Source organism: Macadamia integrifolia, chromosome 10, assembly GCF_013358625.1.
Source record: "Macadamia integrifolia cultivar HAES 741 chromosome 10, SCU_Mint_v3, whole genome shotgun sequence".
NCBI lineage: Eukaryota > Viridiplantae > Streptophyta > Magnoliopsida > Proteales > Proteaceae > Macadamia > Macadamia integrifolia.
Genome location: NC_056566.1, coordinates 24436456 through 24450457, shown reverse-complemented (window position 1 = coordinate 24450457; position 14002 = coordinate 24436456). Strand labels below are relative to the sequence as shown.

Genomic DNA, 14002 nt, shown 5'->3' with positions numbered 1-14002 from the left:
GCACCAGACTTCCTTTTCTGATTTTAGCATGCCTTTGGAAACATTTGATGTACTTTTCAAACTTAGGCTCTAGCTAGCAGTGACTTCATCCAATTTCACTCTTAAGAAGACTGATGTGACTATACATTGCGGATGTTATACTTTAATTCTAAGATATATATGATGCCAGGGTGATTTAATCAATACAAAGATCACTGGTTGGTGCTTTTCTTTATTGTTCTTTTGTACATGGAACAAAAATGTTTGTAGGAGTTCTAATATCTTCTTTATTTTTCCCTCCCACTCCATTCAACAGATTGTGTTGCTGCTTCGGCTTGTTCCCATACTACCATTTAACATGTTGAATTACCTCCTGTCTGTGACCCCTGTTGGGATAGGAGAGTACATGTTAGCTTCCTGGTTGGGAATGATGGTATTCTCTAAAACTTTGAATTATCTATTATTTCGATGAGTATCTGTGAGTGGTGTGATTAAATGTGCTACTTGCGCTACTTGCGCATGCCTAAATTTCAGTTGTAATTTGTTCTTTGTTTATTTTGGTTAGTTTTGCTTCCAGCTATTGTACAGGAGGAAATGTGCCGTTACCTGATTGGTGACTTGTACCAGTTGTAATTTGTTGCTCTCTCTCTCCCTCTCTCTCTTTAGTTTATTTTTTATTTTTTAATATGTTAGAGGGCTATTAAGAGTACTGAAAATCCACTACAGAAAAAGGACAAAAAGGAAAATGAATTATTAGCCTTCCCATACACCAATAGTCTATTTAAAGGGTAATACAAGTAGAAGCCTAGGTTGCATATCCCCACCCCCCCTCACCCTCTTTTTTTCCTTTCTTTTCTAAATCAATCTCCATGCTGTTTCCACATAATTATTGTTTTAATATCCTCCTGACCACAGACTCCATTTAATGGTTGCACGAAAGCAAACCCATAATTTTCTGTATTGGTCAATCATAAATAATTTTTACTGTACTGTTCCATCAAATTAGATCTGCAATTTGTTTTTTACCCAACTCTTTGGATTTCGTCTTAGCTCGTGTCTATGGAGGTTATCTTATGCACAAAAAGAGTTGAAATATTGGAATTCTTTAGGCCATCCATGACTAAAAATGCTACCCTGACTGGATTAGGAATACTTTTTGGCCCAAGTGACCCATGGTCATCATTGAAGTTCCTTAAAGATTCCATTTTCACTTTTTGTTCATATACATTTTTGACTCTACTGCAATAAACTAGATTAAGCAGCTTTAACAAATTTCTGCTGGTGTGGGTCCATTGCAAAGTTTGCTTTAGGTTGAAAACTTGCTTCAGTTTCTATTCATGAGCTGTGAAATAATGATATAGACAAGTTACCTGCAACAGGGCTGCAAGGAGTTATTTAACATCCCTCATAATTTCTTTCATGATCGAGTTCTATTCTGATACTGATTTAGTTACTTTCTTTTCCATTTCAGCCAATTACATTTGCACTGGTGTATGTTGGAACAACTCTTAAGGATATTTCAGATGTAACACATGGATGGGGTGAGATTTCAACGACTCGTTGGGTAAGTGCCAAGCTTGTTCTCTTGTCAGGCATAATTAAATACAGTGTTAGTTTAATTTTTCATTCCTTGTTATTTTCAATGAAAGATGGCATTGCCTGATTCGTCCATTGGACTATTAGCAATATTTGTCATGGTGAAACTTCAGTCTTTTTTTTTTGGTCGATGTGAGTGCTACTAAGTTGTTCAAATCTGTTTATCATCATCATTTAATATTCTGAGATTTCGACTTCAGCCAAACCACATTTACTTGCAAAAATTACATGAAGCATAGTGATATACTTATATGTGTATTTATTTAAGGGACTGTCTAAATGTCACCTCTATAGGTGTATTTAGAACCTGTAACCTTATTTTGATTGCCTCTTTTCTTATTCGAAAAAGTTATTTAACTCAGGTAAAAAAGGAAATTTAAAACAATTCGGAAGTGACTCATCATTATGTCATCATTAAAATATGTCGTTGTCTTGCACATTTTTCGAATACACGTGAAATGACAGGATTTACCCTCGTTGAAAAAAAGAAGTTGAATACTAAAAGGGCAAAAAAAAGTAAGAAAATCCCTTTATTTGTAAAAGAGAGGAGAGATCAATCATAGTCCACATATGAAAGCTGGAGATGTAGTTGATCTAAATGAGAGAATAAAATCATTAAAAAAAAAAACACCCTAGGTTGACCAGCCAAAAGAAGAGTCTAAATAGATTAAAGCCTAACAAAACAAAGGATAAGATAAAGAGTCCCACTGAGCTGGAACTCCAACTATCATAAGTAACTGGATTAAATAAGAAATAAAATAGTAAGCTTCTTAAAACATGACCAACGATGATAGATTATTTCTGGTTCAAAACTGAACCAGAACAGCAAGGTTGGTTTAGAAACTTGAGTTAATTTAGCCGAATTTCTGAGTTGACTCTGGTTCTTCTTTCTTTTTGGTATTAAGGTACATCTTGATCTGCATTTTGGGGGGGGGGGTGTTAAGAGAGAACTATTGTTGTGAAATCCTGAGAGGATGAGATGCTATGACTTGGTAAAATGTCTCAGTTGAGCTTTAAACCTGACTGTTGGTCTCTTTTAACCTGGGGATTTTGTTGGTCCTGCTTTATGTCTATTTGTGTTCTATAGAGGATAGTTTCTTTGGGTCTTAATTTGGAAATCTGTAGTAGAGGTTTGATAATCCAATATTTTTAGGTGAAATTGTAGGAGAAAGATAGCCTCATGGAGTTCTCTTGCCTCGTATCATAATAAAAATCAAACATCCATCGGATACTCGTGGGCTACCAAGTCAATTTTGTGCTGGCATTTTCTAAGGCTGGTGATGTCATCCATCAACTGGAATCTGTTCATGAACTAGTGTCACTCCTTTGTTGTTTTATCGAAGTGTTAAGGCTTCGTTTGGTATCGTTTCTGTTCTAGAAGCTTCGTTTCGTTTCAAAAATGGAAATTTCAGTTTCTGTGTCAAAACGTCGTTTTTAAACAATTTAAGGCTGTTTGGTGAATCCGTTTCTAGAACAGTTTAAGAACAGAAAAACGACAGTTCTGCCGTTTGGTAATGCTTGTTTCATAAACTTTATTTTTTTCCTTTTAAGTTAATAATTACAGAAATAACATTAAAATACTATAAGCATATAAATCCTTTGGGACAATAAAGTATTACATACCAACTAAAAAAAAAAGGTTTCAAAAGGATGAATAAAGTACAGAATTAACAATGCCTTGTCCAAGTTAATTATGCATTACATAATTCCCCAAGCTTTCACTTTTTGTCCAAGTCTAAAGACTTGAATGCATGATGTCTTTCATCTTATTTGTTTGGTTCTTTAATCCTTTAGGTGTCCCTTCCAAATATCTTTTCATGTACTCGTTCAAAGTGGACGGTGGTGTGGATGCTGTTGATGTTGAGCTTTCTGAACATAATGTATGTTGTATGGTAGAGATATGTGTTTCATCTTTCAACCATACAAACATATCACTTCCACGGTTATCATCTGTAACAGTAATTTAATATCAAAGAAGTTAATATAGCATCCAAATATATGACATTCATAATAATATATCAACTTGTACCACACAAGTACTACATCATTGTCTAACATCAATTTAGGTTTTCAGCTTTGTCAAAATAGTTATCGGTTTCAATTTTCAACTAGTTTAGGCATCCTTTGCTTTCTAGCCATTGCATTTGTAATTCTTAGCCTAGTGGCATTCATCTCTTTTGCCCTATTTCGTTGACTTGATTGTGCTGTAGAATGATCAACGAAATCTTCATGTGGCGGATTCAATTCATCTTCTTCTGGAACTTTTGAATCATCACTCATCCCCACGAATTCAGTATCCGCAATATGCTCTTCTAGAATATAGTTGTGTAGCCCACAACATTCCAGTACGATTGATGCCTGAACTTTCACTGGGAACTGGTGCATTAGCCTTAAAATTTGAATTTTGTTCTTCAATACCCTAAATGTACGTTCAATGACATTTCGAAGTGATGAATGCCTATAATTGAACAACTCTTTTGCTGTTCTTGGGGATTCTCTAGGCCCTTCGTAGTCCGGTAGATGGTATCTCTCACCCCTAAATGGTATCAAAAATCTAGATTGGCTAGCATACCCAGAGTCAACAACATAATACTTTCCTACAAACAAAAAATAATATATGTTATTACGTATACACCCAAATGAAAATCTAATATACTAGAATAAAGATAATACCTGGAGGTTGATGTGGAAAACTCAATTGAGGATCACTCCTTGCATGTTCAAGTACTCGACAATCATTTGCACTACCTTTCCATCCCGCATACACATGTGAATCGCATGTCAAGTGAACATGCACGCATCACATTTTGAGTTGTGATCCCCTTCCGATTTCTATATCGAGTTTGATCCTCTCTTGGAACTATTGCATGGATGTGAGTACCATCTATGGCACCAATACAGTGCTATGACATATATTGACAATTAAATGGTCACTACATATGAGAATATAAATATTCATATATTTAATTACAAACATGTATCATATTAACATGTATCATATTAACATTTATATTATAAGAATATAAATATTCATATATCTGCTGGTATTATATTGACGTCTGGTGATCTGATTTTCTCCTTAGCCAGGCGTTGCATTGCAATCAAGACAACATTGAATGTTCGACTAACTGTTTCTCCTGAGTGGTTGAAATGATTTTGAATGTCCCTATTACTTGAACCCTTCCCAACAATCCATAGGAACATTCCAAGCTGTTCATCCACTCGAATGTTGGTCGTGTCTTTCAATCACACCCTATATCTAACATAATCACATAGGTTGAGGAAGACATGACGTTCCATCCTAAACTCTCCATAGCATCTGTTGGCATGCCCATTCAATACCTCATGCATCATGACAGTCCTTGGAAATACACTATCCCTACATGGTTCCTGAGTATATACAGCTTCACTCATTAATTCCATTCTCATGTGAATGATCATATCTTCTTCATCACTAGAAGTTTCACCTAATGCATTTGACATAACTGCAATAAATTGACAATTACTTATCAATTTCAAAGAAATAAAAAAGAAAAAGCAAAACATAATGCATTTTACCCAAAACACATGTTCGACATTACACACATCAATAAAAAAAAAAAAAAAAAAAAATAAAACACAAGTAGCCATCATCCAAAGTATTGTCTTGAAAACAAACATCAAAAGTAGTATTAAAACACAACCATCATGATTAGTCTCAAAAGTACTCGACAAACAAATTGCCCATTGCCCTTAAACTACTCCAAGGAATCTAAAAGCCAAGTCCTCTTAACAGGCTCTGCACAGACAAACAACTCCCTCCAACTAGGATCAACACACATGCGACTAGTAGCCTTTAAGTATGTCTCCTTTGACATATCCAGTATGGAGGATAATACCGCCTCACATGCACTCACATTGAAATCTCGAGGACGAGATGCACCTTCCCAACCACAAACAGGAGATGTAACGGAAGTACTGGATGCTTTCTCAATTTTGATGGATAAATACTTCCCATACAAGTCCTTGACGTGGCTATCTCCCTTATTGGCAATCTTTTTTCTTCGTCCCGTGGTGGGCTGAGTCTGAGTTGGAGTATCCTGCTGGAAGGGGTCATCCATGCCTAAATGCACTGGCGTACTAGGAGATTCAAAGACTTGCTCAATATTAACAGTATTATTAGCTTCGATGTCATCCAAATCTTGAGCGCTGTCAATCCCTAAGTTTCCTCTAGCATAGGCATCCCCAAATATCATGCTCAAATCTGGCCAGTTGTTTAGTCCATACTTCTTGTATTTCAACCAACCTGGATTTGCCTGCATAAGCAGTCATTATATATGTTAGATTGTTACTACTCGTAATAATCTAATTTTGAAATAATTCATCTAGCTAGTGAGATCTATTGTATCAGTATTGCACTATCCCATACGGACTCATCATCAACTGTGACTGATTTTGTCATTGAGTTCCACCCAAATCCAGTTGTGTCAAGCAGTTTCTTGAATTGCTGGTACTCGTATTTCAACTTGTTCATCTTGTTGCGTAATTGTTCTCTCTCAACTGTATGATTTAAAGCCGTCTGAAATTGCTTTGTAATGGCCTCCCATCCAGTTTTGTTAAATGAATTACTGGATTCGTGACCATTTTTTACAGATTTTTTCATTGCCTCAATGAAAACATTGGTTTCAAGTTCTGATCACTTAACGGCAGGGATACTACTTCCAGACATAATAACTAGACATTATAGGAAAATCCCAAAGTTAGCATACTAGGTTATTATACAGTCTGAATCTGAATACATAACTTGCAATGGGACATCTTCAAGTGGCAGGGGAAAAAAAAAAACCATGACCAAGAAAAAAACCCATTGTACAAGTTATTTTTCTAGTTTAGTATAATCAGCAGAATATCATATCCAAACAAAAAAAATAACAGCAAGAAAGACTTGATTTCAGGTTTAAATCCTTAGATGCAATCCTATTTATAATAGGACTCTTTGAATGCTTGTCAGAATCTGAAATTGAAGATGAATGGTTCTTTGAAGATTTGATCAGTTCCATATTAACAACTGGCCATCCAACAGTAAAAATGATTATCAGTTCCATATATTACTGAACACACATCATTTCCCAAAAAGAAATGCTCAAAGGGAAACTTTAACCAATGTACAGTTAAAAAGTGTTCAAACAACAAAAAAACTCTCCCCTCACCCTCACTCTCACTCCTCCTCCTATCTGACTGATTGGATCTTGAGCCTCCTCCCACCTTACCCCTTCATATCTTTTTCTGATTTACATTAAAGTCACTGTAAATTTCAATAGTACATAGCCCTCCCATTGTGTCTTGTTTTCATCAACAAAGAAACTGTTACAGGCATGAGTGCTGCCATGAGTGCTAATAAGCTACTTATTACTCTCATCTATCCCATTCTCTAATGGCTGAACTACTCCCCACAACCCATTTGGTTTCTCAGTCCACCCATCTAATCCATGACCTCCATTGTTGCCACCCAGGAAAATTTTCTGGTTTTCTTCAACCCCCATTAAGGAGATATGTCCTCAGACCCATTTGCTGCTCCTCACCATTAACAGCATAATCAAGTGAGGGACATACCAAGCAAGCACCTTTCACAGGTTAGGGGCATACCAAGCAAGCAAACTTAAGGTCCAATAATAACAAAACAAATATGTAAATCTGGCTGAACTAAGAACCCCAAGATAACAATCAAACGCCAAGATAACAAACGACTCCATTCCAATCTCTAAATTATGGTTACAGTCCAAGAATAACAAAACAAATTTGTATATCTGGCTGAACTAAGAGGATTCAAAGAAGTCACACAACAAATGCCTAATGGGACAGAAAAGCTGGTGAAGTGTAGCTTAAGAATAGGCCAATAGATGCTCCAAAGTTGTTCCACAATAGGCTGGTATTGATGCAACACCACAACATGAAGTAACCCAGGTAGATTAGGGTTTTTTGGGCAGATAGGAGAAGTCCTACAGCTGGTAGGCTGTTCAGGTGAGGTTGATATGCTGGTCTAAGGTCCTCCTATAGGTGCTCAATAAACCCTCCAAGGGCTATTGAATATGATCACCAGTGAGGGAGATCTGTAGGTTCTTAATCTGGGATCAGATTAGGAAACTTTGAGAGAAAATCTCTACAGTTGCTTCAACAGGCCTCCTTAGGCTCACCAATACTTGTTGAGTCCCCCTTTTTGGGGATAAATAAAGGCCTCAAAAGGCATGGTTCAGTGGACTGCAGATATGGGAGATGTGGTATTCGATCAAGAAAAAGGAAACCTGCAGTATTCCTGGGATTAAGATTTGTTTTGTGCCGATTCGGGTCTCAGTTTCGAAGCTGGTTTTCAAGGTGTTAAATTACAGCAATCTTGCACTCAAATCAGTCACTAAATAATAGTAAACAAAAAAATAAAGAAGAGAAGGGGTGAGAAGAAATTGTAAAAGATATGGCGTACGGGAATGGCAATCTAAGCCTAGGTCTCTCACCATTAACTATCCTAGTCGATGAAGAACACTTATCTCAGGTTGAACAACACAAACGAGGGGACTAAAATAATGCAATAAAGTAGCAAATCATCAAGCACAGAAACTTCCAACTACTCAACCCTAAAATAAGGGATAGCAGAATATCATATCCAAGGAAGTTCAACCTGCTTAAAGCATAAAACCAGATGATAACAACATTGTTGAAAGAATATCATATCAGCAGAATATCATATCCAAAAAATGCATCCGCATTAGCAAGCAAATCCATTCAAATATATCAACAGCTAAGGCACAGCACGAAAAAAGAAACTCGCTCTGCATAAAAAACACTGTTGTGACTTGGAGCTCTCCGCCAAAATATGGAAAACAGAGAGAGAGAGAGAGAGAGAGAGAGAGAGAGAGAGGGGACAATAAAGACTTGGAGCGCTCTCTCTCTCTCTTTGAATCATCTCGCTTTCTCTCTCACAAAACTTATTTAGGGTTTCATATGGCAGAGAAAAATGAAGCGATTTACCTATAGAAGAAGAAGAAGAAAGAGAAGAGAAGAAGAAGATGTTACCTGCTATGCGATTTACCTATTTGAAGCGATTAGGGGAATATTTGAAGCCTTCTTGTACTTGCTATGCGAGTTATGAGAAATTTCTCCTCAAAACATTGAAGCTTGATCTTCTTCAACCCAGAATATATTTCTATCTCTAATTGCTCGAAAAAAGCCCTAAATCCCTTCCTGTTTGCTCTGTGATTACAGTAGATGAAGAAGATGGAGAAGTGGTTAGAACAGAAGAAGAAGAAGAGAGAAGAAGATGAAGGAGAACGATAAAAGTCGAACGATACTTGCAGAACCCAGTTTTAGAGATACTCTTCTCTTCACTGTCAATGCGCAGAACCCAGTTTTGGAGATAGCAACTATCGGGAACGATAGTTCCGAATGCCTTTAAATTGAAACGAAACAAGTCCGACGGAACACCTCTTGGGTGTTTCATCAAATTGGCCAAATTGGCGAAATATCGTTTTTTCCTCACTTTTCGTTTTCAAAAAACAGAAACGACACACACACACACCAAACGGAAGATTTCGTTTTTTCGTTCTATTAAAACGAAAAAATGGCAGAAACGTTTTTTTTAAACGATACCAAACTGGCTCTAAGGATGTGACTGACATAATTATCTTCTTACTAGTTAATAATTGTATATGGTAGTGTAATCCAAGCCTAACCTGGCTGGCCCAGCTAAATAGTTCTAACTCACGCGATGGCTTAACTCCTCTTTTTCATATTTAGGGTCTTAAGAAATTAACAACCGTGACTCCACTCGGTAACAGATTCTCTGCATCATATACAAATCTGAAGGACTTTCTTCTAGATTCTGAGTAGCAATCTCTTTTTCCTGATTTTATCTTTGTTATTGTGGCTGCAGATACTTATTATACTGGGTCTTGTGGTATCTGGTAAGTTTAACATTCTACATTTCTTCTATTCTTTCTACTTCCATCTTGTTTACATTTGACAATGTCTGAAACCCTATTTTAGAGTTGAATGCCATCAACCTTGTTCTTTTTTTCTTTAAATGAGTCGGGACATTATATTAATATATCTGGAGCTGGTCAAAATCCATTCCTTAGCCAGAGCTGTATCTAGAAACTAAGGATAACCTTTTTACAAAAAACATTCTCCAGGTTCTTATCTAACTTGTTTGCTATTGGGGAAGAGACAAGACTGAACTTAAATTGATACCAAAAAGGAACTAATGGTATACCCTATGAGGAATGTCGCTAGGTCCCCTGCCATTTGTGTCTGAACCCCACTTTGATGTGATATTTTCACGTAAGGTCTTGAAGCAAAATAAAGGGCAAGTGAAATAAAGAGTGGACCATCATAACTTGTGGGTGCTAGGCCATATGCCAGCGATCTAAGTGCTATTCTTACCAAAATTATTTTGAATGCTCGGTGTCAAAATCAAAATGCAGATAAAGCTTGGAAGTAGAGGGAAAAATGTGGGATGAAAGAGATGATGTTACGTAAATATTATCCTTATTTAAATGATTTACATATACCTGCTTACTGACTTGATTAAAAAAAATATTTGAAGGAAAATCTCAGTACTTATCTTTCATCTCAAAGAGTAGGAACTCCTTAAACAAAGCAATGACTATTGAAGAGAGCAGAATGGGAAAAATAATCTGTTGAACTCCCAAAGCAGTTGAGAGTAATTTTGAAGAAAGGTTTTGAAAGAGAGAGAGAGAGAGAGAGAGAGAGAGAGAGAGAGAAGTGGGTGCTAAAAGATCCGTAAATTCTGTGAGAATCTTGAGTCAACATTTTCTTGTTGCAATCTGTATTTTTGTTCAATCAAATCCAAACTAAGATTGCAGTATCTACAACCCATGTCCAAAAATGCTGGAAGCAAGTACTTGAAGTTTGAATCATATTGGTTTTGAGACTTATACTCACAATTTTTCATCATCTTTCTTGTTCTCTTTTTAGTGGTATTGATCATATGCGTTACCAAAGTTGCAAAGTCATCATTGGACAAAGCCCTTGCTGAAAACATGGAGATAGATGGAGCCTTAGCCTCGTCGAAGCTGCCCATCGTAGCCGATGCACCCATGGATCTCAACCAGCCTCTCATAATTAAGATAGACTCTTCAGAAGGAAATCATGAAAATTAAAACCCCATGCCCATGTAAATACTCTCCCCTCTGTATTCTATGTCCTATACCAACTTGATTAGATTGGAATTTTCACTACGAAGAAGAAAAGAAATGTCTGTTCTTTCATTATTGTTATTATTACTATTATTATTATTATTATTTATCCCAATCATTTGTGTGCAGCACTATGTGCTTGCCAAATTTGGACAATGTAGTAATTTCTGCCTTGTACACATGTATTTCTAGATATAAATGCTCCATTTTTAGTGGGTAAGGAACTAGGGATGTGCTCTGAAGTGTCAATTGTCCTGATCAATTTACAAGCAGAAATATAAATGTAGCCAACTTTCAGCCTCTTGTTCATGTGTGTGTTATACATCGTTTTAAATTTTATCAATGATAGATTGTCTTTGATGTAAGCATAGTTTCATGGGAGAGAGGTGGGGATGTGTTATTACCCTACCGTAAAAAAAGGGGATGATGTTATTATACTTCTGCCCCCATTCTCACCCAACGGTTGAATGGCACAAACTTGTACAAACTAATGCTTATAATCTAATTAATTTACTGCTTTACTGTTCATTTGATTTAAATTCTAACTTTAGTTAGGGTCACAAGAGAAAGGCAGGAAGTGGAGCCCAATAAGAAAGGTGTGGGACTCATATGTGTTCTTAATTATTAAGAAATAAAGTATGGCGGATTTGGAAATCTACCAAAGATTGCTCAACTTTTAAAATTTAGTGGTTAACAGAAAAATGCAATTTATTTAACAATCTACCATAAATTAGGGATTTTCCTTGGGCTGTGTTTAGTCGTAAGAGGAATAAAAGGGAAGGGAAGGGAAGTAAAATTTTCATACTTAAAAAAGAAATATATGTAATCATTACTCATGTGACTTTAACATTAACTTCAAATCTTTCCATATTTGGTTATAAAATTTCACTTTACTTTGCATCCAAAACCCCTTTGCTGTAATATGTTAAATAAAAATTACATGTAAAATATATTATTACTAAATATGGTTAAAAAAATTATGTTCTTTATACAATCATATGGAGTAATGATTATAAACATTTCTTTTTAAAGTATGAAAATTTCACTTTCATTCCCTTTAAATTCCCATTGCAACCAAATGGAGCCTTAGGAGTATCACTTTGGAATGTAAAATAGGTTTTGTATTGTGTGAGGGATCAATTTTTTAGCTATTAAGAGCAATCTAAAACATGAAACTACCTTGAGTTGTTTAGCTCTTAAGAATAGTCTAAGGCATGAAACCCTAATTATAAAAGTTGAAGTATCATTACAAAACCACTTTCATCATGAAGATCACAAAATAGAATGGGTGTCATTTACTAGTTCTTTTCCTTTGGAGACAAAAAAAGACAGTTATTGGTGTACCTAATTATTTGTCTTCCTCAATCTCAGCACTTTTAAAAGCTCTCTTGCAGGACATTTAGGGTTGTTTGGTCCCTACCAATGCCTTACTGAAAGGGTTAAGTATCCAGTCAAAAAGTTCTTACCTGCAACTTGTGGTGTCAAAACCAAACCGAATTGGAATGGTCTGGACTGATCAAACCTTGGGCCGGTTTTTTGGGATTGGGGTATACAACCCCAAAATTGAACCGAGCCGCACTGGAAACCGAAAGAGCCCAAAGCCAGTTCAAACCTAGACTGAAACCAAAACCAACCAATAACAGCCTGAAACTCATTGAAAACCCATATTTTTCCATGATTTTGTACAAATATGTATGTTAAACCAGACCGAAACAGATGACAAACTGATACTAACCTGAAACCAAACCGAACTTTTCGTATTGGTTTGGTTTTGGATTCACCATTCCCACACTGAAATGACAACCCGAATCAAAACCAGCCCAAACCGACTGATTGATACCCATACATCATAGCCATCCACAGTGCCTGCAAGAAAGTTGAAGACCATTTTGAAGGCTACAGTGTATTGTTTTTTCTATAATACTAATGAATCTGGAATGGTTATGGAGTAGACTGAACCATCCCTTTAGCTTTCATAGTTGCAGAGAAGAAAGAATGCCCAGTTTCGGGGTTTTCTCCATTGGAGGGTGTATCGATGGATGTCGTGATCAAGCCCAGACCTCAGGACTTGGCACAAGAATATGGAACCTGACAGACAAACCTCTTGAGTTGCAGATAAGGGTAGGATCCATATTGAAGAAGGGTCACACACTCAAGCCAGGTTCTTCAAAGAGACTGAAATGCAAGAGCATTTATAAGGCTTACATGCCTAGTGTGGTTGGTGGAGGTGGTGGTGGAGGGATGAAGAGCTTGCTCTACTACTATGATGAGACTTGTCATCCTTATGTTTGGATACAAGACAGTGTGAGTGACTTCTCAAGGATGGTGAAGCAACAGTATATAAGCCTTGAAGACTTGAGGGATTGCTCTGAGATTAAGGTCTTCAGAGACCATCAGAGAGGCTCTGTCATGGTCAGGAAGAAACCCAGACCAGAATTTTGCTGATCTATATGTACTTTTCCTCATTTCCTTGCAATCAGAGTTCTTTCTTTGTATTGCCTTATGCAAATATATACATATGGAGAATGGAAATATCTTTCCCTTGTAAGTGTGATGTGTTGGAATACTAAAATGTCTCTGAAACACCTTCTTCTTCTTCTTCTAATATCACCATTTACAGAGTTCCCATGTTTACATTTTACAGTAAATGTTGGCTGGTTATGGTTGGGGAGGTGAATCCAATACTATCCTTTGCTGGCCAATTCTAGGGTTCTTGGGACTGATTCTAGATTGGATTCACCAGAGCGCGATTTATCCCCAATTCAATCATTCACTATAATAAATATTTTTCTTCTCTCATTTTAAAGCATATCAATGCGCAACTTCATGGTTCCTAAGGCTGCTATCCAGCATGGTATGGTGTGCAGCGCACATCTGACTTCTGGGAGTCCCCTTAAAGTGTGTGTTTAAATGCTTCTAATTGTCAGATGTGCATTGGACATTATCCCGCTGGAGAGGATCGGGTCCAAACTTGGTCTGGCAGTTTGGCATGTCTTATGATCTTATCGAAAGATTCAAAACATGTTTGGGGCTTTGGTCACTTTGTAAAAATCCCCTCATCCTTCCGAACGGATTCAATTCATGTTTTGCAGGGTTTATAAAGTGGATCAATCCGATTGGGTGGTCCAGAATGTGGTACATCGAAAAGAAGGAATAGTGTGCATTTTTCATTGGGGTTTTTTCTAGAAAAAAATTTCACATTTTCCTTTGATTCTTTATGAAAGATATCCAGTCGATCA

The 14002-nt window shown here is 36.7% G+C and overlaps 2 protein-coding genes across 2 annotated transcripts; both read left to right on the top strand.

The window, feature by feature from the left end:
* The first annotated feature begins 28 nt into the window (after window positions 1-28).
* LOC122092309 (TVP38/TMEM64 family membrane protein slr0305-like) lies at window positions 29-11067 on the top strand. The gene is made up of 5 exons (XM_042662631.1): window positions 29-49; window positions 170-412; window positions 1451-1543; window positions 9479-9509; window positions 10543-11067. Exons 1-5 carry the CDS (start codon window positions 29-31, stop codon window positions 10725-10727), a joined length of 573 nt encoding a protein of 190 aa, XP_042518565.1. The 3' UTR covers window positions 10728-11067.
* Window positions 11068-12590: 1523 nt separating this feature from the next.
* On the top strand, window positions 12591-13368 carry LOC122091823. Its single transcript, XM_042661983.1, has one exon. The coding sequence runs from the start codon at window positions 12690-12692 to the stop codon at window positions 13206-13208; it is 519 nt and encodes a 172-aa protein (XP_042517917.1). The 5' UTR covers window positions 12591-12689; the 3' UTR covers window positions 13209-13368.
* The last annotated feature ends 634 nt before the right edge of the window (window positions 13369-14002 follow it).

Coding starts and splice junctions, on each gene's coding strand:
- LOC122092309 (XM_042662631.1), top strand. CDS start 29: ATGCCTTTGGAAACATTTGAT. Junction 50..169: donor TGCCTTTGGAAACATTTGAT/GTACTTTTCAAA, acceptor ATATGATGCCAG/GGTGATTTAATCAATACAAA. Junction 413..1,450: donor CTTCCTGGTTGGGAATGATG/GTATTCTCTAAA, acceptor TTTCCATTTCAG/CCAATTACATTTGCACTGGT.
- LOC122091823 (XM_042661983.1), top strand. CDS start 12,690: ATGAATCTGGAATGGTTATGGAGTAGACTGAACCATCCCTTTAGCTTT.